The sequence below is a fragment of the Pan paniscus genome, chromosome 17, assembly GCF_029289425.2.
Source record: "Pan paniscus chromosome 17, NHGRI_mPanPan1-v2.0_pri, whole genome shotgun sequence".
Classification (NCBI taxonomy): Eukaryota; Metazoa; Chordata; class Mammalia; order Primates; family Hominidae; genus Pan; species Pan paniscus.
In genome coordinates this window covers 54,109,885-54,136,981 of record NC_073266.2, presented here as the reverse complement: position 1 = coordinate 54,136,981, position 27,097 = coordinate 54,109,885, and the positions used below count along the sequence as shown (strand labels likewise).

Genomic DNA, 27,097 nt, shown 5'->3' with positions numbered 1-27,097 from the left:
CCCTTCAATGTTATAAAATTCATATTATAATTTTCCAACCAGGTAGTAGAGGTATGTACAGGTGTTATATTGTCATAAACCAAATATATTTGAAGCAACTTGACCCAAATTTTCAGGGTCTCACACACAAAGGACATTCTAGGCAAGAAAGGGAGATGAGAGGTGAGAGAAAGATGAAAAACAAAACACAAGATTAGAGAACAACTCCCTATTCCCTAGGAAGTAGAGTAAGACATGTAAAAAAGATATGCTTTGTAGCACTTCTCCTGCATTAATTTAAAAGCTTATAAAAATGAATCATTTTCAAAGAACTCAGATTGACTTTTGTTCATGTGACATATAATCATTTTAACTGTATTTCAAAACTTACATAGAAATGATAGTACCTTAAGTAATACTAAACTTAAGTCTGATTGCAGAAAAAATCATGACGGTATCCATAAATACAAGCTAATAAAAAAGTATATCTTTTTACTTCTATTTGTTTCTGGTAAAAATCAATTGTGGAAGGAAGAGAAGGCAAAAAGGCACCAGAATACTTATGATTCTCATACACTCAAATTCCTTTGTGATTACATTTTTTAAAGTAAAAATTCTCATGTCTACTCTTACTATTCCTATTGAACACCATATGGAAATCTTAGCCAGGCACATAAAAGAAATAAAAGGCATACAGACTGGAAAGGAAAAACCTGCTCATACACACAGATGTCATAATTGTCTGCATAAAAAACTATAAGGAATCTACAAAAAATTTCTAAAACAAAAAAGTGAGTTTAACAATGTTGTATGATATAGGGTCAATACACAAAAATCCATCTTATTAGTTTGTTATCTATACATTTATAATAAACTAAAATTTTTTAAAATGCTATTTACAGTGAAACACATAGGTATAACTCTAACAAATCCTGTTAAGTGTCTTTATGCTGGAAACTAGAAAATGCTGATGAAAGCAATCGAAGACAGAAACAAATAATAAACACATGGAGAGACATACTATATTCATGGATTGAAAGACTCAACGCAGACAAGATGTTAATTCTTCCAAAATTGATCTATAGATTTAATTCAATTCCAATCAAAATACCAGTATAATTTTTTGTAGATATATGATGCAGGACAGGTGAGCCCCAAAACTGGGACTTAGCCTGGGATGGTTTTTGGCTTTAACCAGGAAAGAATTCAAGGGCAAGCTGGTGGTGATAGACTGAAATTTTTTATTGAACAGTACTGCTCCTTCTGGAGCTGGGCTAACTCCTAGGCAGTGTGCCCAGAGTCAGCAAAGTATGGGTTCTTGGCAACTGTATTTATACTCATGTAAATCTATTTTCAATTATATGCAAATTAAAAGCCAGGTCAACACAAATTGAGGGGTGGGTTGTTTAGAACTTTCTAGGAAAGGGGCAGTAAGTTTTTGGTCTTGCCCTGGAAAGGGGTGGTAACTTGTGGGTTGTTGCCATGGCATTTATAAATTGTCATTTATAGTGGGAGTAGCTTATACCTATGAGCAATGAGGGCAGCTAAGGATTGCTTTTGTCACCATCTGTGGTTTTTGTCAGTTTTTTTGCTTTATCCCATCTGAACCAGATCCTGTTTTGGTCATCAGGGTTGGGACCAGAAAACAAGTCCTGCTGCTCTCCTACCTCATAGAGACAAGCTGATTCTAAAAGTTACATGATAAAGCAGAAGAACTAGAACAACTAAATTTGAAAAAGAGTAACCTTGGAGAAATCGTATAACCTGACTTTAATAAATAAAAAGCTATAGTAATTAAGACAATGTGTCATTGGTACAAGGATAGACACCTAGATCGATGGGACAGAGCAGATAGTTCAGAACAGGACACATAAATGTGGCCCATTGATTTTGAAAAAGGTGCAAGGCAATTCAATAGAGAGAGGATATTATTTTCAACAAATGGTGTTAGAACAACTAGACTCTATATGCAAAAAAAGCAACCTCAAGTTAAACCTTACACTATACGTAAACAAACTCAAAATGGATCACGGATCTAAAAGTAAAATGGAATACTATGAAACTTTTAGAAGAAAACATAGGAGAAAACTTTTATAACCCATGTTAGGCAAAAAATTCTTAGACATGATACCAAAAAAGAATAAGATAATAAACCAAACTTTATCCAGTTAAAAACTTTGGCTTTGTGATAGACATTGTTAGAGAATAGAGGACAAGCTGTAGTTCCTCAAAAGATTAAACATAGAATTACCATATGATCCAGCAATTCCATTCTTGGATATTTATCCTAGAAAAATGGAAACTTACTTTGACACAAACACTTGTACATGAATATTTGTAGTAGCTTTATTCATAACTGCCAAAAACTGGACCAAACTAAATATTCTTGAGCAGTGAATATATAAATTGTAGTAGATTCCCTGCAATGCAATAGCACTCAGCAATAAAAGGAACAAACTATAGATATGTACAATGACTTGAATGAATCTCAAAGGCATCATGATGAGTGAAAGAAGCCAGTCTCAAAAGGTTACATGCTATTTACAGGACATTCTTGAAAAGACAAAACCACAGTGATGGGGAATACATAAGTGGTTACCAGGTGCCAGAGGTGGGTTGAGGGTACAACTACAAAAGGGCAACACAAGAGTTTTGTTGGAAGATGGGACTGTTTTAAATCCTGACTGCAGTGGTCATTGCATGAATTTATATGCTTTAAAACTCAGAGAACCATATACCAAAAAGTCGACTGCACTCTATATTAGTTCAAAAACTAAAAAAATAAATAACAAAATGAGAAACAAGACTCTTGACACCACAGTCTCTACATATGCAGATATTTACACAAGTGTGCATCAGGACGTATCTGGCTGGGATAGATGAGGTCCTGGGCTTGAAGAGGGTGTTAACAGGCAGAGCGGCCTTAGTTTATCAGAAGCCAGTGATGCAAAACTGCATTGCAGATGTGCATTCAGGCTGTAGTCAGTGTAAAGTTATCGAAGGTGAGCCTGAGGCACCTCCCTTCCCAACTTTCCCTTCACCAGGGCTCCAATCACTGAGGCTTCAGGTAGAATTTGAGCATCTGGACAGATAGGTGGTGGCAGTGTTCCTTGTTTGCCCACAACCTGGCACGTGTCCCACCTGTTCATGCAGATGGCATTAAGAGATAGCCAAGACACTTCAAGCAGATGTTGCCTCCTTAAAAACATGCATGATTTAAACTCAATTAGTTTTCAAAATAAATGCTTCTCTAAAATTTCTATTTTAATTTCCTTAGCACTGCCATTGTTTTTGGCATGACCAAAATTCCAAAATGAAAAACTGTCAACACTTTGTACAGGTTCAGAAGACACCTTCCTGTGATGAATTTTGTTGCTTTGTTCCTTTGAGAAAGCAGTTACTCTTCTTTTTGTTTTTCATTTCTCTAATTTATACTATTTGTTCAATGTTGAAGATTTATGAGGTTGCCACCTGCCATTTTATTTTTTTACACATCACTGACAATAAGAATAGCTGTAAGACAGTGGAAGGGCAGGTTAAAGCCACCTCCTATGAGCCCCTCCTATGAGCTGATGGCCCTTGTTTTTTGTGAGCAGATGATAATGTGATGATTATGAGGTAGTATTTTTAACTTGTTTTTCTAAGTCAGTAGATTTATTGATAATTGCATGATCATAATTTGATTTCACAGGAAAGCAAACATCAAACAAGACCAATATGTTGATAGGGATAGGAAGCAGAGAAATTCTAGGCAGAAAAGGGTGGGGTGCCTGGCAAAGGCCCCACCCTCAAGCCTGGAACTGTGGCCCAAAGTGAGAACTTTACATCCCTATTTTCCCACTCGAGTGTTGCCTTTTCCAAAACCACTCCTGGTCCGCCCCACCCCCATCCTGTACCCATAAAAACCCCAGGCTCCACTGGCAGAGAGCAGAGAAGGGGAGAAGAGGAGAAGCAGCAGGACATCAGAGATTGTCGTTTGATGTCAGAGAGAGGCAGCTTGACTTCAGAGGGATGGCTTGACAGCATTGCTTCAAAGAGGAGTACAGCTGGGGATGGCCAGACTCTGGGGGAAGATCACTTTCCCATTCCATCCCCTTTCCAGCTCTCCTTCTTGCTGAGAGCCACTTTCACTGGCAATAAAACCCTCTATATTCACCATCTTTCAATTCGTTTATGTGACCTGATTTTTTCTGGACGCTAAATAAGAGCTCTGGTGCCATAGATGCGGGTGCTAAAGGCTGTCACACTGACCCTCTGCCCTCACTGGTGGAGAGCAACCACCTCACACGAAAAGGCAGAGGGCCAACTGAGTTAACACTTAAGCCATCCATGATGGCAAAGCTAAAAGTGCACACTGTACACATGCCCTCTGGGGTTTCAGGGGTTGCGGGTACTCCCTGCCAGACACCGCTGCAGGGCCCACACAGAGTTTTGCTCCTGCTGGTGCCCAGAAGCACTTGCCCCAGCTCCTGCACTCACTCACCTATGTGCTCCCACTCCCTAGAGGGGTTGAGAGCTGCAAGCTGAGTAAGTGAGGCACCCCCATCACAAGGCCCATGAAGGGGTCACAGAAAATTTCCTGTTTCAATGTGATAACTTCCATGTTTTTAGCGTTTGCCTAGACAGCATCTCTCTAGCATTGCTCTAAGTATATTTGCTTTTGTATCTGAAAGTCATGTATTTTGGAGAAAAATGCAGAAATCCCTTTTTAAAAATAGACCCCAATACTATTGGGTTTGGCCATTTCTTCTACCTGCACATGAAACTATAATGAGTAATTCTTTTGCCCTGTGAGTTTTAAACAGAACACTGGCTACAGCTTTGTATAAGCACCTGCCACAAGGATTTTGGTGACCAAAGTTGAAAGTTGAAGCCCTGAGGGCTATGTCTGGTTTGCATACAATATGCATATTTGCATGAGAAAATAGTGTTCTATCCAGGTAGTTACTTTCCTGTAGCAACTTAAAAAAAAAACTTTTTAAAGCATCTTGATAGTATCTTTCATTCTTATGATTATTCATTGAGGCACTTTAGCGCAGAAATTATTGTATCAAACACAGACAAAATGATTTGCCTGAAGCTAAGCTGGACCCACCAAGGCGGAGCTAGAGAAGAACCCAGGGGCTACCTCTAGTTTCTAGCACCAGCTCCATAGTTCATAGGGATTCAAATTAATAGTGAATAAATTCAACCATAAATGCAAATTAACAGTGCAGCTAAGCCACTCAGTCATCAAGATATTCTGGTTCCCTGGCACTGCTAAGTCAACTGTGACTCTCTGTGGTCAGGTTCCTCTGTGTGTATCCAGCACCTACGCAGCTGGGCACCTGTGGACAGGCACTGTGCAGGGTAAACTGCTTTCAAAGATGCTGTCATTTTTTATCTGTGGCCAAAGAAAACTTCTGTTTCTAGGATGCTGATTGGACTGGCAGCCAAGTTGGGCCAAGCTGTTTGGGACCATTCAATTGTGCTACCCTCTGAGTAGACACAGACTCTATAAAATTAAGAGAAGAAAGGAAAAGAAAATAAAAATCGTCATACTTCCATTTATGATAATTTGATGCCATTTTACTTGGGGAAATATCATTAATGCTACTTAGAGATGGCTGCAAAACGATTTTCTGGTTTAATACTCTTATGAAAAATGACTTCCTTAATGAAGTTAACTACTCTTTCAGGTTTTCATGACAAACCTGGATACATACCACTGGGTTGCTAAGCAAAGCCACAGGATGAAAACATTCTAATTACATTTAGGTACACAGAGCTTTCAAACGACCCCATTAAGCCATGGTGCCAGGCTACAGGGCTTGCATCCGAGAAGCAGACAGTTTGGCTAAAGGCCCTCTGGGTGCAAGCCGGAAATCTCATTAACAAAGATCTGTATGTACCCAATTGCATCTCTTCTCAGTCCTGATTTAACTCTTGAACAAGCCTAGAGAACAAGCTCTGGGTATTGGTTTGGCACATGGATCTAGATCATCTCTGCCTCTCAGGTCCCTGAGATCAATGGCCCAAGATAGTAGGTGATGCCTGAGAGTGCCCTGGATTCCACATTCTCCAAGAGGGGTTTCAACTGGAGTCTTCACAGCTGTGACTGGGAAGTGCTGAGGGATCTACACAGTCTCTGGATTCACACAGGCAGCCTTCAGATCAGGGGCTCTCAACCAGGGTGATTTTGCTCCTAGGGGGCATGTGACAATGTATGGAGACAGTTTTGGTTGTGGGGGGAGGGTAGGTGTTACTGGCATCTAATGGGTAGAGGCCAGGGATATGCTAAACATCCTATAATGCACAGGACAGCCTCCTACAACAAAGCACTGTCTAACCCAAAATGCCAGTAGCATTGAAGTTGAGAAACCTGCTTTAGAAGAGAAAGTAAAAATGTAACTCTGTGTCGTTGTGACTATGAATTTACTGAGGACTCACGATGCAATAAAATCTCAGTAAGGGCTACCAGTGTTTCCTGTGGCTGTGTCTCCTCACTTCAAATTGCTCTGTAAGTCAGCTACTCCTGGGTAGCAAATGTAGGCAGCACAGTGAAGAGGGCTGCGCTGCTGCATACATGTCTCTCCCTCCCCTTTCAGATTCCTTCTTATTCTCTGCGGCACACAAACCCAGGCCTGGAGGGCCCCTCCAGGGCCAGCCACCCCACAAAACCGCAGCCTGCATTCTGGATTCAAGCTTCAGAGCTTGTGTCCCCGCTCCCCGGCTCTCTGGCTCACTGGCTTGGGAGCCTGGGCACACGCTAATGCTGGGACTCCCATTCTTCTTCACGTTGGGGAGCATATGTACCTCATAAGCTTTGATGAGAATCTGTGGCAGGCGCCTACCTGGTGTCTGGCCCACAGTAAAAATCCTATGAAAGTCAGATTTGGTGCTGTGCTGCTACTCCCATATCCGTCAGCGTCATAGCTGTAATTATTCCTTCCTGGATCAAAAGGGTGCTCAACTGGAAACCAGCCAGACAAGAAAAAATAATAATTTGGTTCATTCTAGAATCCAAGTAACTTATTGTATCTGAAACTTTCCCCACCTGGGGAGAGTTGCATTTCAGGAAAGAACAAAGGCAAAACCAAAGGAATAAATTTCTCCTGAGGGACTTTCAAGTTCTCATGACAAGGAGGAGAAATATTTTTAAAGGGGTAGTTGTCCATCTATTCTTTTAATCAGGCTGGCTCTGGCTATCTTTGTAGCCTCTCTCCGTACGAATCTGAAGCTTTTGTGCTCTCTAAAGGACCTTGTTGTGTAAATAGGATGGCCCAAGAGCCACTGCCTTGTCTCCCCTAGAGGAGAGATGTGGGAGTTCAGTCAGGGTGGTGGGAAAAACTGTAAGAGGATATTATAGAAAAGAGAAGCAAACCTTCTTGGAAGGCCAGGGGGGTTGCATAGCTCCAGTAAAAGATTTGGCTGAAAGCAGCTTAATCCTCTCTACCTTGAGTTGACAGCAAAAGAGCAAATAACAAGGGAATGTGGGGGAGTTTATCTAAACAGCTTGTTTACTCATGTGGTCCTAAGACCAACCCTTGATTATCTGTGGGTGCATGATTGCTCTCTACTGGGAGGTCGGCAATGTTAATTTCCCTCTAGTGGTGTTTACTCAAGACCTTTGTCATTTAATCTGTACTAAATAAATGCGAACTTCACTGGCTTATGGGGCAGATGCTGCAGATTCAGGAGCAGAAGCCCCTTAGCCACACTGACAGACAAAATATCTATGTCAGTGTAAGTCTCTCATCCGTCACTGGGTTAGGGTCTGCGGGGACACGCTTTGCACTTGGTACATCCAGGTCCACCCAACAGCAGGCCACTGCCCTGCTCATCCTTTGTTCCTCTAGGAGGGTCCCAGAGTGGGATGCATCACACTGAGGCCTGGCCTGCCCCTTCCTGCGATCTGGCAACTGCCTCAGTCTCTCTCTCTGTATCTCCCAGCTGTCACCCACTCACTCCTTCATGTCCCCTGCTCTGGTCTGCCGTGTGCCCTCACTCTCTCGATAGGCTGGATTCCTGGATTTGAGTGGGCCCTAAATCCAATGACTGGTATCCTTATAAGAAGAAGGAAGTTTGAACACAGAGGAGAATGCTGTTTGAAGACAGAGAACACACCTGGATATGCTGACTGGCTTTGCTGCCTGGCTTGGCTCCAGAGCTCAGGGAACAACTTCTTCTGCCAGGAAAGAAGTGCATTTCCCTTATTGTACCTGTTCCTGGAACAGGGGGTGTATGTTTCTCAGAGTAGAGCTACTTGAGCCTTATATAGGTTTTCTAGGGGTGCCATAATAAAACATCACAAACTGGGTGGCTTAAACAACAGAAATGCATTCTCCCACAGTTCTAGAATCTGGAAGTCCAAAATCAAGGTGTCAGCAGGACCATACTGTCTCTGAAGGCCCCAGGGGATGAACTTTGCTTCTTCTCAGTGCTGGTGGTTGTCCACGATCCTTGGTATTCTTTGGCTTTTAAAAACATCACTCTAATTTCCACCTCCGTCATCACATGGCATTCTGTATATCTGTGTGTTCTCTGTCTTCAAATAGCACTCTCCTCTCTGTGTTCAAACTTCCCCCTTCTTATAAGGATACCAGTCATTGGATTTAGAGCCCACCTGAATCCAGTATGACCTCATCTTAATTTGATTACATGTACAAGACCCTTTTTCCAAATAAGGTCACATCCTGGGTGGGCATGAATTTGGGGGTCCACTATTCAATGCAGTTCAGGCCTCTAGTAATGGCTTTTCCTATGAAGGTCCCTTCCTTCCAAAGCATGAAGGCATGCCTAGTGGGCTGGGTGCACACCCCTCTACGTACTGTGTGCCCACTGCTCCCTCCCATTCCCAGGGCCATGGGTGATTCTGGCCAGAGGCCCAGGCCCTTCCTCACTCTCAACTTTTCTATAGAAGGCTTGCTCTCCCTCTCTGGAGTCAGGCATCATTGGTTCTGTCCATGCCCAAGTGTCTCAAACAAGAAGATGAACCCCAATCACAGAGAGGCTTTAAAGGAGTCTGGGGCCCCCTGCCAATAGGAGGATGGGTTAGGTGCCACCCAATGCCACAAAGCAGTGTCCCCCAGATCCCCACTCTGACCCAGTGGGCCCCCAAGCTATAATACCCTTCTGTAGGAATTGGTGGGTGGGACACATCGGCTCTGCTCACTCTTTTCATTATTATAATAAGAGATTTAACCTGCTAAACTGGCACCAACCCACAGTGGAGGGAGAACGTGGCCTGTGGAAGAATATGAACCCAGGCCCTGCAGGTGAACCCTGTCTCCAGCTACCAGCTGTGTGGTCACAGCCATGCCACCCAGTGTCTCTCTACTTTGTGACATTCAGATCAACAAATGCTAAAGCTTCAGCTGGCTTGAGCTCTCTGGCTTATCAAATGAAATATGTCTCTCTGTACCCCAACAAATGCCAAGAGAGAAAGTTCTTACATGGATGTGCACATGTACTGAAAACCCTACCTTTGAAAGGTATGGTTTTTTAAACATACGTGGTTTAAAATGACATGAAACAAGACCCTAGTGGCTTCCCAAGGAGGTTATCATAGTCTTCTTCCATTTTGAGGTAGGCAGAATGTGGTCAGAGGGAGACTGGTAAATGAACCTGAGTGAAGATTGCTGAACTTCATAGGCAAAGTGAGACTCCCCCTCCCCTCAAAAAGTTTAACACGAGTAAGAATTATTAACCTTATTCAGAGTCTAGTTGAGACAGAAAGGCACCATGGATCTTTTGAAATGTGGACATGCAGCATATTATACATGCAGTATAAGATAAAATACAAATAATGCTTAACAGAGCTTCCCTCACCTCGATTCCTTCTTTGTTTAAGGCATACTCATCAAAATTCAAAATGGCGATCTTAATCGTCCTTGGAGGGGGCAACACCGTCAGACCAATATTGATGGCGTTACTCCTCTTGGAATCCAGAACAACGATCTCTTGCCTTTTTCCATCTGCAGCAGTTTTCTTAGTGATAAAAAAGGAGAATCCAAGATTAATGCATCATCTTGGGTCCTTTCTGCATTTCATTATTAAAAGCACTCACTACTTATTTAGAGATGAAAACAAATGGCCCCAGTTCAGCTCAGAGAAGGACTGGCTACTGTTCAGCACAGAAAGTATCAGGGATTAGTTCTGAGACGCTGCCAAGCTTGGGTCAGCAACAGAACTTCAAGAGTCAGACACATACAAAAATAAAATGGATTTTCCTTCAATTGGGAAAATGTGATATTTTGCAAGAAAAAAAATCTGTTTTTTCCATAGAAGCAGTGAAAACAAAATCAAAACCTTTCAGAGTTCCTTTCTTGTGGGCTTTGAGGTGTCAGAATGTCTTGGTTGGCCTTCATACATATGGTGTGTGCCCAGAGAGAGCTGGTTTACATGCTGAGAAGAGAGGATCAATAAGGAGAATACAGCACCATTGGCCTGTCAGCCCCTCCAGATCTACAGCTGTACTGTCTCAAAGCCCTCACCTTGCCATTCAAACATTCCATGCCCCTTATACCAGAGCACTTCCACCTTTCCTGTGCACTTAGGCCTCTGTGCAGCTGCCTGGTAGATGAATGAAGAGGAGCCTTCCAAGGAAAAGAAAGGAAAGGGCATGCACTGGTGAGGATGAATAGGGGACGAACCAGCTTAGAGGCCTAGAAGGGGAGCAGGGAATAAGAAGTGTCCTGGCATTCTCAAAGCCCTTTTATGTGTGGCTTCCTAGGTGGCCTGTGTGGTCCTCAGAGGCAGGTCCTGGGCTTCACCTATCTCTGCAGCCAGCCCAGAATTAGCAAAAGATGGGAGCTTGGCAAGCACGTGTTATAAGCTGAATGTTTATGTCCCCTCAAAATTCATAAGTTGAAGCCCTAACCCCCAAAGTGATGATATTTGGAGGTAGGGCCTTTAGAGCTACTTAGGTTTAGATGAGGTCACGAGGGTGGGATCCTCATGATGGGACTGGTGTCATTATAAGAAAAGACCAGAGTGCTACTAGTTCTCTCCCTCTGCTGCTTGAAGACACAGCAAGAAGGTGGCTGCTTACAAGCCAAGAAAAGTGCCCTCACTAGAAACCTAACTGGCCAGTACCTTGATCTGGAGTTCCCAGCCTCCAGAACTGTGAGAAATAAATTTCTGCTGTTTAGGTCACCTGTGTGTGGTATTTTATTATGGGAGCCTTAGCGAACTAAGACAGTGTCTGTGGGGTGATGAGTCAACCCTGTCACTGGCCAGAGCTGTGACCACAAGGCCCCCAGCTTTCCTCTTCAGCTCTCAGGAAGTTGGGTGCAGGTGGCACCTGGGGGCAGGTGGGAGAAGACTTGGCTCCACAAGCTCCCTGCTCTTGCTCAGGTTTCCTTTGAGGCAAACACACCTGGGAGGATGGCTATTTTGACTCATGTAACAAGTCTAGAGTAACAAAGATGAATGAGGCACTGTGGATCTCCTGAAGACACATTCAGCACGGTAATGGGGTGTGCTGCACCCTCTGTTGTTGAGGGAGCTCAACAGCAGAGCAACTGTAACTCACCTGGCGGTGGAGGGGCTCAGGGTCTGGAAGGGCTGACCCTTGGGCTAGGCCCTAAAGAATGTCTAGGATCTAGTCTGGGGACAGAAGACCTTCAGGAGATAAGAAGTGGCTTTGTGTAGGTTGTTAAAAACTGTTAGGGATGAGGCTGGAAGTTTGATGGGGCCACATCCCAGAGGACCTGCTGACCCAGCCAAGCAGTTTCAACCACACCGTGCAGGCAGGTTCCCACTGAGCAACTGACTGCCACTCATCATCTGATCTCCTGCACTGAGGCCTCACCTTGTTCTCTAAAGCAGGGGCCCTGGCTAGGGCTGGGAGCAGCCAAGCCATCTAGAGAAACTGTTCTGCTGTAGCCCCAGGGACCGTGAGGCATCGAGGAGAAACAGGCTCAAGTCCACCTTAAGTCCTCCTGGAACCTCCCAGACTTAGTTGCTAAATTTCTATTTTAGATCCTTAAATATGCAGTTGGGAATAAACTCAAACTTCTTCATTAAAAAAAAAAAAAAAACCCAACAACAACAACTGAAAACATCCCAGCTGTTTTGGATCCTGGTGATCAGGAGGGGCAATTCCTGTGGGGTAGGGTTGTCAGCTTTGAACACTGGGCTCCCAGGGACACATGGCATACATGCCTCCCCACTCTTCAGGGAAAGTGTTCTGTTCTATGTAGTTAACCTAAGAAACTTATCAGGAGTCCCTGGAAATTCTCAATTTAACTTTTAAATCTAATTTTATGTTGTGTGTGGAATGCTAAAGGAATGAGAAAAGTTTGACAGAATGTTGAATACAGGCAACAAAGAAGGATGTTACAACTAGCAATGCCAATACTGTGGTGCTGGAGGCCTGCTTCTCCGGGCACTGCTGGGCACCTACCCCAAATCCATGCCCTCTTCCCCACTCAGCAACAGGACTCTGATTTTTTTCAGGCTGGCAATGTGTCCATTAAATCAATTCCCTCCCTGGACCCTCTGCAACTGAAGCTGGCCCCATGACTTGGTTCTGGCTTTTGTTTTCCTGATTAAAAAGCAATAGAACTGGTGGGCCATGCCTTGTGCTCATCCCCCTTCTTCCTGCCTAGAATGGAGATAGGGGTCTGGAGGTGCAGTAGCAGGTGTCTTGTGAGCACAGGATGGCAGCAGGGATTCCCTGGGAAACAGTAGCCCTTAACCCCTCATCCACAAAACCCCAACACTCTAGGAGCCCAGCCAGCTCAACTGGAGTCTTTATGCAGATGACAAAATGAAGCCCCTTGCCATCACCCTGAGACTCAGCCCCATGGCAAACAGCTTGGGGGAGAAGCACTACTCAGATTCCAGCCTCATCTCTGGCAGCCAGTGTCCACATGTAGCAAGCAATTTGCACAGACCTACGTGGTGGCCCTGAGCCTGACATGCCCTTGGCCCCATTCTCAGTAGAGCTCAACTTACAGCAACACACATGCCTGCACACACCCCTCTAAGTCAGGGAGGGGTGCGCCACTGAGCACCCCAAGATCATGGGAGAGCTGTCCCCACAGAGGATTCTGCACATTTGCAGAGCACTTCCACCCATATCATGAAGGAAAGAATAAGCATTAAAGGAATACCTGAAATGGAATTATGCAAGCTCTAGATTTTAGCAAAAAGGTGCTTTAAGTGCTGTTCTTCATAATCAAAATAAACCTCCACCAGATGCTACTAAACACTCAAGTGTCATCTGGTTAGTATTGCCCAAGATGAGGGAGTGGTTTGGGTAGGGCTGTCCAACTCTCTCCTTCCCTCTGACAATAATCTAAAGCAGCACTTACAAGAGCAAGGCAGAGCTCTCTGTGCCTATATCCATGTCTAAGGATTGGCAGTCATCTATTCTGATCCATTTGAATTGTCCTTCTGAGCCAAAGCCTCAAGTCAGCAATAGTGAACTTCATTAGTCCTCCACATGGTCCTAAGACAGAGCAACTGTGGTCCACTCTTCCTTCCCAAAGCGTCTCATCCCCATCCATCCTTCTCCATTCCCACCTCTCCACCCTGGGCCTGACCACCCAGAACCCCACTTCTCAGAGCAGCCCAGCACTCGCCTTCTGCTTCTGATCTCTTCTCTCCCTAACCCATCCATCTATCCATCCTACTCTTGCTAAAAGGAACTTTTCTGGTCAGGCACAGTGGCTTAAGCCTGTAATCCCAGCACTTTGGGAGGCCGAGGTGGGCAGATCACGAGGTCAAGAGATCGAGGCCATCCTGGCCAACATAGTGAAACCCCGTCTCTACTAAAAATACAAAAATTAGCTGGGTATGGTGGCATGTGCCTGTAGTCCCAGCTACTCGGGAGGCTGAGGCAGGAGAATCACTTGAACCCAGGAGGCAGAGGTTGCAGTGAGCAGAGTTTATGCCACTGCACTCCAGCCTGGGTGACAGAGTGAGACTCCATCTCAAAAGAAAAGAAAAGAAAAGAAAAAAAAAGAGGCACTTTTCCTTAGTGCATTCCTTTGGTCAGAAAGCCACAGTGGTTTTCCATGGTTTAAAATTTGAAAATAAGGAAATTGGTCAATGATGGGAAGAGGATATAAAGCAGAGGTCAGAGAAGAAAGAGTGGTCCTTGTGAAGGTTAGAAAATGTAAATGCCTTTCTTGAAGGGGATGGCATCCAGAAAGAGGGAGTGAGATGTGACGGGGCAGAGGTCAGACAGATATCAGTAACAGGAGAGGAAGCAATGCTTCTAAGTAGGAAATCAGAAAGTTGTTCTGCAATTGATGAGAAACCAGACAACCCCCAAAAATACCCAAACAAGGAAACAAAGCAAAAAACCTCTTGTATCTTCTACCTGAAGAAAATGACAACATTTTCTTGAGAGTAATAAAAGAAGACTTGGATAAATGAGAAACCTCATGTTCCTGGATAAGAAGTTTCAACATCATAAGTGTGCTGTAGTTATCTCTTATCTAATTATATATATTTATATATGTAACATGTATATTTACATATATAACATATATATAAATTAATACATATATTGGCTGTCCAATAGATATGTTACCTTTATTTTGCATATACATAATCCTATCAAAATCCCCATAAGATTTGTTTTTGGAATTAGAAAAAAAATGTCTAAAGTGAACATGAAAGAATATATGTATGAAAGTGTCAAACATGTTCTTAAAATGTAGAGTTAGATATAATATCTACCCAATCAGCTATCAGCTGTATAGCACTGGCCCTAGAATAGTTGGAATAATAGAACAGAATAGAATAAATAGTACAGAAAAAGCTCTATACAATGGTCCAGGACATTCTAACAAAGACACTAAGATTAGTGACCCAGAATCTAACATAAAAAGATCCATTTTTAATATGGAATCAGAAAAACTAACTTTAAGCCAAACAAACCGATATGGCGAGTGAACATTGTGACAGGCTGGATTGACTGACATGTTCCTTCTCAGGAAGGGAAAAGGCCAGGGGAAAGCAGGAACCCAGGCTGATGTGGGAATGGCCCAGTGTCAGCACGGCACAAGTACACCACAGCCAGGAGACCCCCTTGCTGACTTGGGTATGATACCACCCTGCTGCCTGGAGTCTCAAGACATTCTCAGTGATGGTCCATGATGCTGAACCCTGCACAGGTACAGAAGAGGCTGAGAAACAAGCCCAGTCCCTGATGGTCTCTTTCTGATTGACTGTGTAAGCTTCCCTATATTTATCGCCTCTCTTTGATATATAATCCACTTCCTTAAACAGGTAATTCCTGAGTGCCTGCTGTTAGGTGCCTGGTTCTCAAGTGGGAACATTTCCATGCAGACTAACAAAAAATGCATACCTCTGGAGGGCCAGGATGCCCCCAACACCCATGGTCAGCTCTGGAGCAACAGGACATTGGGTTTTTTGTCTTAATTTGTCGATAAAAGAACAATTAGCCAAAGCTCTGCCCTCTTCCTCAGCAAGTTCCAAGAACTCTCAGGGAGGAAGTGATGATGGAAGGAGGTGCCTGAGCCCAGGCTCCAGGTATAGGATGCTAGACTAGGGGTTGGCTGGATGTGAAAACAGGAACGACTATCTTTGGGTGGTCAGCAAAGAGGCGGACATGAGATAGTGTGTGGGAAACCATGGCAGGGCCATCTCTGAACATGCTGCTTTCCCAAATATGTCCAGAAGTGCTCAAGGAAAGAGAGGACCTTGCTTCTTTAAGGGTGTAGGGAGAAGCCTGGGAAGCAGCCAGGCTTTGTTTTGGTTCCAGAAAGCCTAGTTAAGCTGAACTCCCACGGCAGAGCTCCTCCTTCGGAGCTCCAACTACCGGGAGCCTCCAACATGCCCGTAGTAGCCCTTCTCCCCTGGAGGAAAGACAGTCTCCGGAGAAAAGCTTCAGGATGAATGCCATGTAAGGCTTTTATTTGTTTTTGTTTTTGACTTGGCTAAGAACACTGCAGGGAGAGGGAGCAGGGGTGTGCACAGCCAAGATGAGGGAGAGGCAGAGGTTACCCTTTGTGGAAAGAGAGGCTGTCTAGGCGAGCAGGAAACTCAAAGGGAGCAGGAGGGCGGTCATTAAGGCAACTCAGGGACTGGGTCCAGCTTCTAGGAAGATGCAGGTGAGCCCCTCTAGGGTGAGGCTTCAAACAGACAGCGCTCAAGACTAGAAGAGTCACAGGATTCCTGAGAAGGGGAGGTAGCGACTGTCAACTGCCAAAGCTTCAGGGAAGAGCTGTGCTTGTTCTCGGCAGCCCCAGATTCAGCTGGTGGGCAGCTACCTGGGTTGGGAGTCCGCTTTCTAGAACCAGCAGCCCCAGGAGGCAGGAGCCTGCAAACTCAGCCACTCCGTGGGGCAGAAAGTCACACATGGTAATAGGAATATTTTCTAGAACCGCTAAGCCAGATATTTTGGCTCGGCTCGATATAAGCACTGCAGAGCCACAAGTCTACCCAGGTGGATCCTTGGTGAGACACCAATCCTTGATGCACACAGATGGCAAAATGCCCATGCAGAGGAGATGCCCAAGTCAGGCTTTCGGATAGAACAAATTAAACCTCCAAGTAAAAGTATTTAAGAATCTGCAAGTAAAGACTCAAACTTGATTTGGAATGGTTATTGGAAAAGAGTGACCATCATGCAAGAGTGACCACAACCTAGTTTCAGTAGGCATCCTGGGAAAGAAAAAGACCTAACTTCCCCCTCAGAGACATCCCGTTTTGGAAAAAGAAGAGTGAGGATTCAGGTAGCAGTTAGGAAAAGAAGTGGAAAGAAAAATTTAAATAGTTAATAGTAGTCATTAAGCTTAAGGCTTCCTGAAATGTTGCCACGTCATATTGCCCCTTTGCATTTTTAAAGAGTATTTTACTAGTAACAGAGGATGCACCCCAGAAGGTGCTGCAATTGATAGTAGACACCGGGCTGAGGACTTGATTTATTAAGAGAGCTGCAGGAGGTTTGGGGAGTGCTGGTGAGTCTGAGAGCACTTCCATGAAAGGCGACAGACCTTTGCAAATGCTTCTCTGCATCACTGTTGGAGACCTTGGGTCGGGCTCAGAAAGGCAGAAGTTCTAGAAACGGTAAATCATCCCTCCTCGCTCCCTGCCGAAAGAGTGATGCCACAGGATATTTTCAAAACTGTCCGTTGAGAAAGTGACAGTTACAAGGATGCAATGACACAGATGTCACAAAGATGTGACAACTATGGAATTTTCCTAAAGTCTTGAAACAAGGGAGACGGCGAGATGTATAGGAAAGCATTAAGGCAAACCGCCCCCCATCCACACACCCACCAACACACACACCCTAAAATGAAAAACAAAAACAAAAAACTAAGCCCAAGCAAAGGCTGAGGAATCCTTAGTCAGAAATAAAATTTCTTGCCAGGTAAGGTTTGCCTTATTGTTAAAGGAAAGAGTATTAATTTCTCATATTTGCCCTTTGGGTTGTCTAGAGCAGAGGCCAACTGTTAAACAGACTTCCTGCATGAATTCAGTTTATTTGTTATCCTAATCCAGAGACCCAGGAGAGAGGAAGGGAGTCTCCATGCCCTCCAGGGGCTTTTGGCCCTGACATCTTTCTCTGGGGTCATTTTATTCTCCTATACGATTCACCACATCCTATAGGACCAGCAGGCACACACCAGAAGTGTCTGGGCACACTTCAGCCCTGCTGAAGTCCCAGAGTTGTGTTCAGAGTTTCTAGGTAGAATTCAGGTTTCTGAGGGGAATGTTAGATAACTTATTATGTCCTGAACTTGAATACAGCATAGGAAGATTTCTATCTCCTCTCACGAAAATCAAAAGGGTCAGGGGGTGTCAATGTGGAGAGTGGTGGTGGGGAACACAGTGCTCCTTCAGTGCCTCATTTTTCACCTGAAATCAGTGGCTCATAACCTTGGTTGTACTTGAGAGTCCCTGAGGAGCTTTTAAAAATATACTTGGGAAGCTGAGGTGGGAGGATCGTTTGAGCCCAGGAGTTTGAGGCCGTAGTGAGCTATCATTGTGCCACTGCACTCCAGCCTGGGCGACAGAGTGACACCTTATCTCTAAGAAATAAAAATAAGAAAAATAACCCAGGCCAAGGCTCACCCTGACCTAATTTTTATTTAAAAGTTGCTGTTACTAGTTCAAATAGATTTAGAAACTTCAAGGTAAATAAACTTCTCCAGATACATTCTGGGCTCCCTCCCTATGACAAACCTAATGAATGCAAGAGAGTAAGACAACATCAGGTCCCCAAAGTGGAAACTGAGTTCCACTCCATGTCTGTTTTGGTCTGGCTGTAACTTGGGGCATAGAAGCTGCCCTTTGAGAACAGGAGGGATTTTGCTGCCCCTGGTTAGGTACAAGGGTTGGAAAGTCACTTTCCTGGGGCTCCCCAGGATGATGTCAAGCCCAAGGAAGTCTCAGGGCTTTCTGCCCTGACATCTTTCTTGGGGTCCCTTTGTCTCCTATGGGGCTCACCACATCTTAGACCAGCAGTCAGAACATAATGAAATTTAGCACAGGATTTCTACTTTTTACCATAAAACACAATATGATTCATCTTATTAAAACACCATATAATTCCAGCTGATAGAGAAAAATTGATCCAATTCCAGAAACTATTTTGAAAGAAAATTAAAAATCGCATCTTTTCAGTCTTATCATTTTTTCATTAGGTGGTTACCCCAGCCTTAGATCTGGCTCATGAATCTTTGTTTTTGGGTGGCTTAGTCACAGCCATGCCCAATAACTCTGGTCTAATGTTACTTTTTTTGATGAAACCTAAAACCAATTCTCTTTGTTTTGTGCTGTCTTGTGAAGTCTATTTCACTCTATTTTTGTTGCATTTTATTTATTGTACTTAATTTAAAAATTTCTGAGCCAGAAATCAGAAGTGGCTGTTTACATTTTGATTTATGAAAACCACGGTCAAGGATTAGAAACAGAAATGAAATTGGTTATATCTACAGTGGTAACATATGCAAAATGGATTCAGCTCTCCAGTGTAATGTGGTGTTTGTTGTTTTTTTGCTTTTTTGAGACAGAGTCTTGCTCTTTCACCCAGACTGGAGTGCAGTGGCATGATCACAGCTCAATGCAACCTTGACCTTCTCAGGCTCAGGATATCTTCCCATCTCAGCCTCCCAAGTAGCTGGGACTACAGGAATGTACTGCCATCCCTGGCTGTGTGCGTGTGTGTATATTTTATAGAGATGGGGTTTCACCATGTTGTCCAGGCTGGTCTCAAACTCCTGAGCTCAAGCCATCTACCTGCCTTGGCCTCCTAAAGTGCTGGAATTACCAGAATGAGCCACCCATCATGGCCAAAACACAGTGACGTGTTTTAATCCTAACTTGCATTCTTACCTTTTGTAACGTTTTGTAAAGTAGCTCCTGTTCACTTTTCCTATCCCAAAGACAAAGGTAGGGGTTTTTGGGTCTCATTATAGAACATTCTGGAATCAGTTTGGTAAACTTTTCATCCAATATACCACTTTCCTCTTATGCTCCTACTTGATAAAAACTATGCAAACATTTGTCTATTAGCTAGGCAATACATTGTTCTAGAGGTCACTACCTGCTTCAGGCAATCATGGAACTTTGGGCTGAGACAAAAGAGGCTAGAATATTATCACGGACCAAATTGGCTGCAGTGGGACCAAGAGAAGGAGGGAGGTAGGTGAAGCATTAATTTTGGGCCTTCTTGAGGAAACTTTTAATCTTGTAAAAATGAAGCTAGGAGTGCCTTCACCTCCATACTTTTACTCCATTTTATTCCTCCCAATACTGAGTCAAGGGGCAGCTTCTTCCCAGCAACCTGATCGGGAACCACAAAAAGCCTAGAGGTGCAGCCAGCCAAGTGGGCAATGAGGGGAGGAAGAGGAGGAGGAAGAGGAGGAGGAGGAGAAGGAGCAGGAGGAGCAGGAGGAGGAGGAGGAGGAGGAGAAGGAGGAGGAGGAGGAGAAGGAGGGGGAGGAGGAATATTCTGTCCAATTAGGTCAGTGGGTTGGAAGGTGGTGTCAGCAAGTCAGGTGATGGGTAACTTCTAGCAACCACAGACTGCTGTCTTAATCGCGGCTGGTCTTCTCCTAAATGTCAGGCTGCCTATAAGAATTGGAAGGGGGAGGCCAGGCACAGTGGCTCACTCCTGTAATCCTAGCACTTGGGGAGGCTGAGGCAGGTGGATCACCTGAGGTTGAGAGTTTGAGACCAGCCTGGCCAACATGGTGAAACCCCATCTCTACTAAAAATACAAAAATTAGCTGGGTGTAGCAGTGGGCACCTGTAATCCCAGCTACTCAGGAGGCGGAGGCAGGAGAATCTCTTGAACCCGGGAGGTGGAGGTTGCAGTGAGCCAAGATCACACCACTGCACTCCATCCTGGGCGACAGAGCAAGACTCTGCCTCAGAAAAAAAAAAAAAAGAATTGGAACGGGGCATGTGGATGGCTCGGCACCACTTGGTACCAGTCCTAGAAAGTCAGGACACAGACACACCAAGAGTGGGTGTCTGGCAACCCTTTCTTAGGTGTTATTTTCTGGAGAGGACAAAAGCTGGGTCTACTTTCAACTGAAGGACAGGACTGATTGGGCATGATTTTTTACACTGGATCCTAACGGTGTAGATTTGTAAATGAGAAAGCTTTAATTTTGACTTGAGGAGATTCCTGAGGCTGGAAATGATTTAGACTCATGCCATGAGTGAGTGAGAAACACACACTGGGGTAAACACCAATCAGCGAAGGGCAGCAAGCAGCTTAAGAATCCCAGCACATTTTGAAAGGAAGCTGATCAACTACAGCTCCCCTGGCTGGCCTGTCAACATCCCACAGCAGTGACAGGCACTAACTCTGTCACTGTGCTCCTCGTCTGAAGGGCTCAGTTGTTCTGAGGATCCTGCATGTAATTTTTGATACAGAATTGGTGCCCAAATGGCATTGCTGGAAACCTGACTCAGACAGTTTCATACTCACCCAAAAAGATGATAAATGCATGCAGCAACACAGGGAGTTAAGATTAATTCATGATTATAAGCTCTTGCATGTTTATTCTAAATTATGCTTTACAAAGTGCTTTCTCCTACCCCTTATACCTTAAAAGAGGAGATAACCTTAAACCTGTTTTAAAACTGGAAAATATCCAGAATGGGTTTTTAAAAGTCAGTTAAGATAGGCGAAGAAGACTCTACTAATGTAGGGAATTAGATATAAAATCTGTGATCCCATATCTTGCAGTTTATCAGTGTAAATTAACCATGACTTAACCTTTGGTGCCCAATAACTTTATGTACAGTGTTTCCCATTGATGAAAGTGGTATAACATCTTTGTTACTATCACAGCAGCAGTGGCTATAGGACTCTCAAACATTTATCCAAAATACTAAATCTAGAGGCATGTGTAATATTGACAGGATGCCAAATATACGGCTGCTGGAAAACTAGATAGCTGCAGAATGCTGGCTTGATCAGGGCCAAGCCAAAGAAATGTCAGTTGGATTATTGCCTTTGAGCTTATTGGGTGGTTACAGATAAAGTTCAAACTACTACTATCACTCATAATCAATGAAGGTAAGATTAAATAAGCATATCCCGTGTTTGGTGAGTCAGCAAGTCCACTTTCTCTAGTTAACATCAATATCTGCTATTGGGCTATGCTGACATTCCTTAGTTGACCATTTTTGTCTTTTCCTCAGGGCTATCTGGTTCTTTGAAAGCTCCTTTGCCTAATATGAGTAAGCTGGTGACCATGTTAGCTAATAAGGGTCTCTGACTCATGTAGCCTACACCTAGCATGTGGCAGAAGGAACACTATATTAAAGATCAAATTTTCATACCAATGGACTTTTTACCAAATAGCAAAAGCAATGCAAAATAGTATTTTATACAGAACGAATCTCTTCAGCCCTACCCAACTTCCAATCAAGAAGCATGCTGAAGACTAGCAGTACCTTTGAGACAGACAGTTCCTTGGATTTAGACTCAAACAGGTGCTCCAGTCTGGAAGTGTCCACCTTAATGGGTTCCAGTTTTGACCACAGGAATTCTCTGCAGCGTCGGTTGTTTTTACATGGCCAGTCAAAAGGCCGAACTTCATTCCAGAACAAACGGATGGTCTTCTTTTTCTTAGTGAATGTGGGCTGACCCCTGGGTACCTGGGACCACCCTAAGCCCTGAGGAGCGTTGAACACTGGAGGAGGAGGAACCAATAAATTACCAGGGACAGGAGGGGGAGGAATGCTGTCCAACAGGGGCGGAGGGGGTGGGGGCGGCAAACCCAGAAAGGTGGGTGGGGGTGGGGGAGGTGGCCCAGGGGCCTCCCTGTGACCCAGGTCCACATCTAGGACATCAATGTCATCCTCCTCCCCCAGGTCAGTGAAATCCATGTCTTGGATTCTGAGCTCTCTTGGATTGGCCATGAGCTGGTCCCAGATGTAATCAGACTCTGTCTTCGGCTGCACCGGCACTGTTTCTGGGACCTTGTCATTGGGCTCAGCATCAGGGGAGATGGAACCTCTCCCCAGGTCCCCACTGTTGAATTTCTCAGCAAATGCTTTCACACTGCCCCGATTGTCCAAACAGCCGACATCCACCCTCCTGACACTCTCATCCTGGGTCTGAGAGTTGGCCTGCAGGGTGGATATCCTGGTAGCAAGGCTGGCTACCGCCTCTGCCTCCTGTTGGGTCCTCCCGGCCTCCCCATCCCCCTTCTCCTCATCATCCGGAGACTTCCTGTTATGGGCATACAGCATGTCAAGCATGAACCGTTTGTTGGTGAGGATGTCGCCACACTGTCCATTTACACCTGCATCCTGGATACCTGCGGGCCACAAACCTGAAAGTACATGGGAGAGAAAAATGAGAAAGGGGCAAGGGGGCCTCACTTCCATGAGAGAATCGATGAGAATAAGTGAGCTTGACACATGGGAGTGACTTCAGAGAAGACACTGCATGAGCAGTCAAAGCTGTGGCTGACAAGGCGCTCTTGGGCAAGAAGAGATGCTGCTTTATAGTCCCAAAGACCCACACCAGGACCCAAGACTCTTCCAGGCATGACGCTGCTCCTGGCTCCTACCTGGGCTCATGGGAGAAATCTTCCTCCTTTTTCCTGCCCACCCAAGGCAGCGGGTCAGGACCTACTCAGCCACAGGTAGCTAAGGAGCCTCTGCCCTAACTTGAGATAGGGAGGCAAGAAGCCACTCCCTGGCCCCAGCAGGTATTAGAGAGCCTGAAAGATTACCTCTGTTTCTCTCCCCTACTCTAAATCTGCACTAGTGCAGCTCAAAGTGCCTCAAAAACACACAAACTGTGCCACTGATCACTCTTTAGGTTCACTCCTTATCACGGTCCCTAGTCTCCAGGGGGCTGAATGCTGCCTGGCAATCTCACCCACTCCTCTCCAAGGTGACTTTCCATAGCCCTCTCTTCTCTAACCTCCTGGCCCATCTCATCCTCAGAGACAACCTTGCCTCCAAGTTCACCGACTTAACAGATGAAGCCAGAAGGCATCTTCCAGAGCCTCCCTTCCACCTCTACTCTCCCACCTGCATTGACCCTCAGAACACATCTTCCCTCCTGCAACTGCCTCATAAACATACCTCTTAGCAGGGGTCGACTGCCCACTTGTGCATTAGTAACCCACTCCAGAAATTCTCTGTCCTGTATTTCCCATGGCCTTCCCACTAGAGTCTTCCTTCTGGCACATTAACACATACACACACACACACACACACACACACACACACACACACACACACATATAATTTCCCCCATCTTAAAAAAGCAAAACCACCCTTGGCCCCACTCATCCCTCTAGCTATCACCTAACTTTAACTTTTCTCATTTCCTCATAAGAGTTGCTTTGCCCACTGCCTCCAATTTCTCTTTTTCTTTTCTCTTGGACCCAGTCAAAGGGAGCTATTGCTCCCACCACCCTTCTCAGCTGCTGCTTTCAGGTACCAGTGACTTTTGTGTTGCACTAGACACAGCCAACCACTCCCTCCTCCCTCACAGGGCTCCCAGGACATCTGGCTACTCCTTCTCAGTCTCCGTTGCTGCTTCCTCCTTATCATTAACCTTTAAATGTCCTTGGACCTCTTCTCTCCATCTGCACTCTTTCAGTCTCATCTAGTTTCAAGGCGTTAAATGCCATCCATAAAATACCACCTTCTCCAACCCTGCACTCCCCAACCTAAACTGCTTCTCCTGCAATCCTTTGCTGTCTCAGCTACGGCAACTTAATCCGTCTTGCTGCTAATTCCAAAAACCTCAGAGTCATTCTTGACTCCTTCTTTTCTTTCATCCTCCACATCCAGTGTTGCTGTGCATCTTGTTGGCTACACCTTCATGTCATATCCAGAATCCAGCTGCTTTTCTCAGCACCTCTGCTACCACAACCATGGGCCAGGCCAGCGTGGGTTCCTGCCTATAGTACTGCAGGGGCGTCCCCACTGGACTCTCTGCTTCTAGTCATGTCCCTTGACAGCCAATTCTTACCCCAACAGCCACATGATGTTTATAAAAATGTCTGATCATATCTTTCTGCTCAAAGTCTTTTAACAGCACCAACGTTCACTGTGAGAAAAGGCCAATGACATGATGTTCACAAGGCCTTCCATGATCCTTCCTTACTTTTCATTCATCGCACACCACCACCAACACTCCCTGACCCCCAGACACACATGCCCATAAACCTCGTTAGCTACAGCAACTTCTTCCCATTCCTAGAACTCACCAAGTATGATCTGGCCTCAGGGTGTCAGCCCCTCCTGGGATAAACTACACCTAGTTAATCACAAAATTTTATCCTTGACCTCTTGTCTTTACTCAAACCATATCTTCTCAGTGAAGTCTTCCCTGACCACTAGTGAAAACTGTGCAATCCTCCCCCAACACTGTTGATCATCCTTTCCTGCTTTATTTTTCATCACAGCTCTTATGACTATCAAATCTGTCACGTTTTATTTATTTTATTGTCTGCCTCTGCCCTATCACTGAAATGATTATAATTACTCAATAAATTGCCTTCTTCATGGATGTAAACTCTATGAGAATAGGATTTGGGTTTGTTTTGCTCACTGTTGTTTCTGCAACATCTGGACAACTGAACGAATGAATGAATGAATGATCAGGAATGTTATTCCTCTGGGTTTGCCTCTTTGGGGCTTGTATTAGTCTGTTCTCATGCTGCTATAAAGGGCTGCCTGAGACTAGGTAATTTATAAAGGAAAGAGGTTTAATTGACTCCCAGTTCAGCATGGCTGGGGAGGCCACAGGAAACTTACAATCACGGCAGAAGGGGAAGAAAACATGTCCTCCTTTACGTGGTGGCAGGAGAGAGAAGAATGAGTGCCCAGCAAAGAGGGAAGCCCCTTAAAAAACTATCAGATCTTGTGAGAACTAATTCACTATCATGAGAACAGGATGGGGGAAACCACTCCCATGATTCAATTATTTTCACCTGGTCCCTCCCATGACCTGTGGGGATTATGGGAACTATAATTCAAGATGAGATTTGGGTGAGAACACAGCCAAACCTTATCAGGGCTGGCAGAGCCAGGTAGTGAGTGCTTCAGTTCCATCAGCTTTCCAGGGCCTCAGTGGATCCTAATGTTGGGATGTGGCAGCAGACCCAGGCCTGGGAGGTCAGCATTGGGAGCTTCATTCAGCCGAAGGAACATCCCCCTCAAACACGTGGAGGGTGGGCCCTGGCTTGAGGAGGCATTGACTGGGGGATCACAAGGTCCCCCAGGATTTCCAGTGTATCTTTGTTCTCTGTCCTTGGTGCAACGATGGCTTAACCTGACCAGGGGACCTTAGGCCATCTCAACACCAGAACAAGGAGCTACTGAACCCTCTTTTAGGTTTTACAAACAAAATATCTTAGGAAATAATCACCATCAAAAGGAGATGAGATGCCATATGAGGATAATAGCAAAAAATCTGGCTAGGTAGAGTTTCAACAACTGGTCAGATACTAGGGAGACCACTAGGAGGCTGCAGCAGATAAAGTGGCTGAGCCCTTCTTAAGAGACAGCCTTGCTCTTTCTCCATTTATTGGGAAATGTGAGCATTTTCTTATTTTGGGAACAGGGAAAATAATATAATCAGGTAATATTTTTTTCTTCGAGACAGAGTCTCACTCTGTCGCCCAGACTGGAGTGCAGTGGTGTGATCTCGGCTCAATGCAGCCTCCACCTCCCAAGTTCAAACAGTTTCATGTCTCAGCCTCCTGAGTAGCTGTGACTACAGGCGCAAGCCACCATACCCAGCTAATTTTTGTATTTTTAGTATAAATGGGAGTTTCACCATGTTGGCCAGGCTGGTCTCGAACCCCTGAATTCAAGTGATCTGCCCGCCTCGGCCTCCCAAAGTGCTGGGAATACATGTGTGAGCCACCACGCCCAGGCAATCAGGTAATATTTTTAAAATGCCAGTTTTCTTGCTTATTCTCTTCATTAATTTATGATTCCTTTTATCATTCTGTAGTGACCCTCTTTGTCCTTAGTAATTTCCTTTGCTCTGAAATCTACTTTAACTGATGTAGCCATTCCTGCTTTTCTCTGATTTAATTTTTGCATAATATATCTTTTCTCAACTTTTTTTCTTTTTTCTTCCTTTCGTACCTAGTTCTTTTCTCAACTTTTTTTTTCTTCCTTTCGTACCTAGTCCTACAGATTTTTTCCCCCAACTTTTAAGTTACAATCTACCTGTGTCATTATGTTTGAGAAGAGTTTTCTATAGATAGTATATAATTGTGTCATTTTTAATCCACTCTGCCATCTATCTTTTAATTTAAAGGAATTACTGATATGTTAGAGCTTAAGTCTGCCACTTTCTTATTTGTTCTATTTGTTTTAGTTCCTGTTTCTCCTTTGTCTTCTATGGGTTACTTGAATACTTTTTTTTACTTTAACAAATTTTTAAATTGATACATAATAGATGTTTTCGGGGTACATGTGATAATTTAATACATTCATATAATTTGTAAAGATAAAATCAATGTAATTGGGATATCCATCACCTTAAATATTGTCTTTTCTTTTTGTTACAAACATTCAAATTATTCTACTCTGAAATATACACATTATTGTAAACTATAATTTCCCTACTGATCCTACAGAACGCTACATCTTATTTTTTCTATCAAATTGTATACTTGTACCCATTAGTCAACCTTTCTTC

The 27,097-nt window shown here is 44.3% G+C and overlaps 1 protein-coding gene across 15 annotated transcripts in view; it reads right to left on the bottom strand.

Moving 5' to 3' along the window:
- FHOD3 (formin homology 2 domain containing 3) overlaps positions 1 to 27,097 on the bottom strand; it is a 482,704-nt gene that overhangs the window by 39,057 nt on the left and 416,550 nt on the right. For all 15 annotated transcript variants that reach the window (XM_063597250.1, XM_055102327.2, XM_063597253.1 and 12 more), the window contains 2 exons: positions 21,865 to 22,748; positions 9,790 to 9,948 (listed from right to left, as the gene is read on the bottom strand). In XM_063597250.1, the coding sequence (XP_063453320.1) occupies positions 9,790 to 9,948; positions 21,865 to 22,748 (1,043 nt within the window). The remainder of the gene's footprint in view (positions 1 to 9,789; positions 9,949 to 21,864; positions 22,749 to 27,097) is intronic.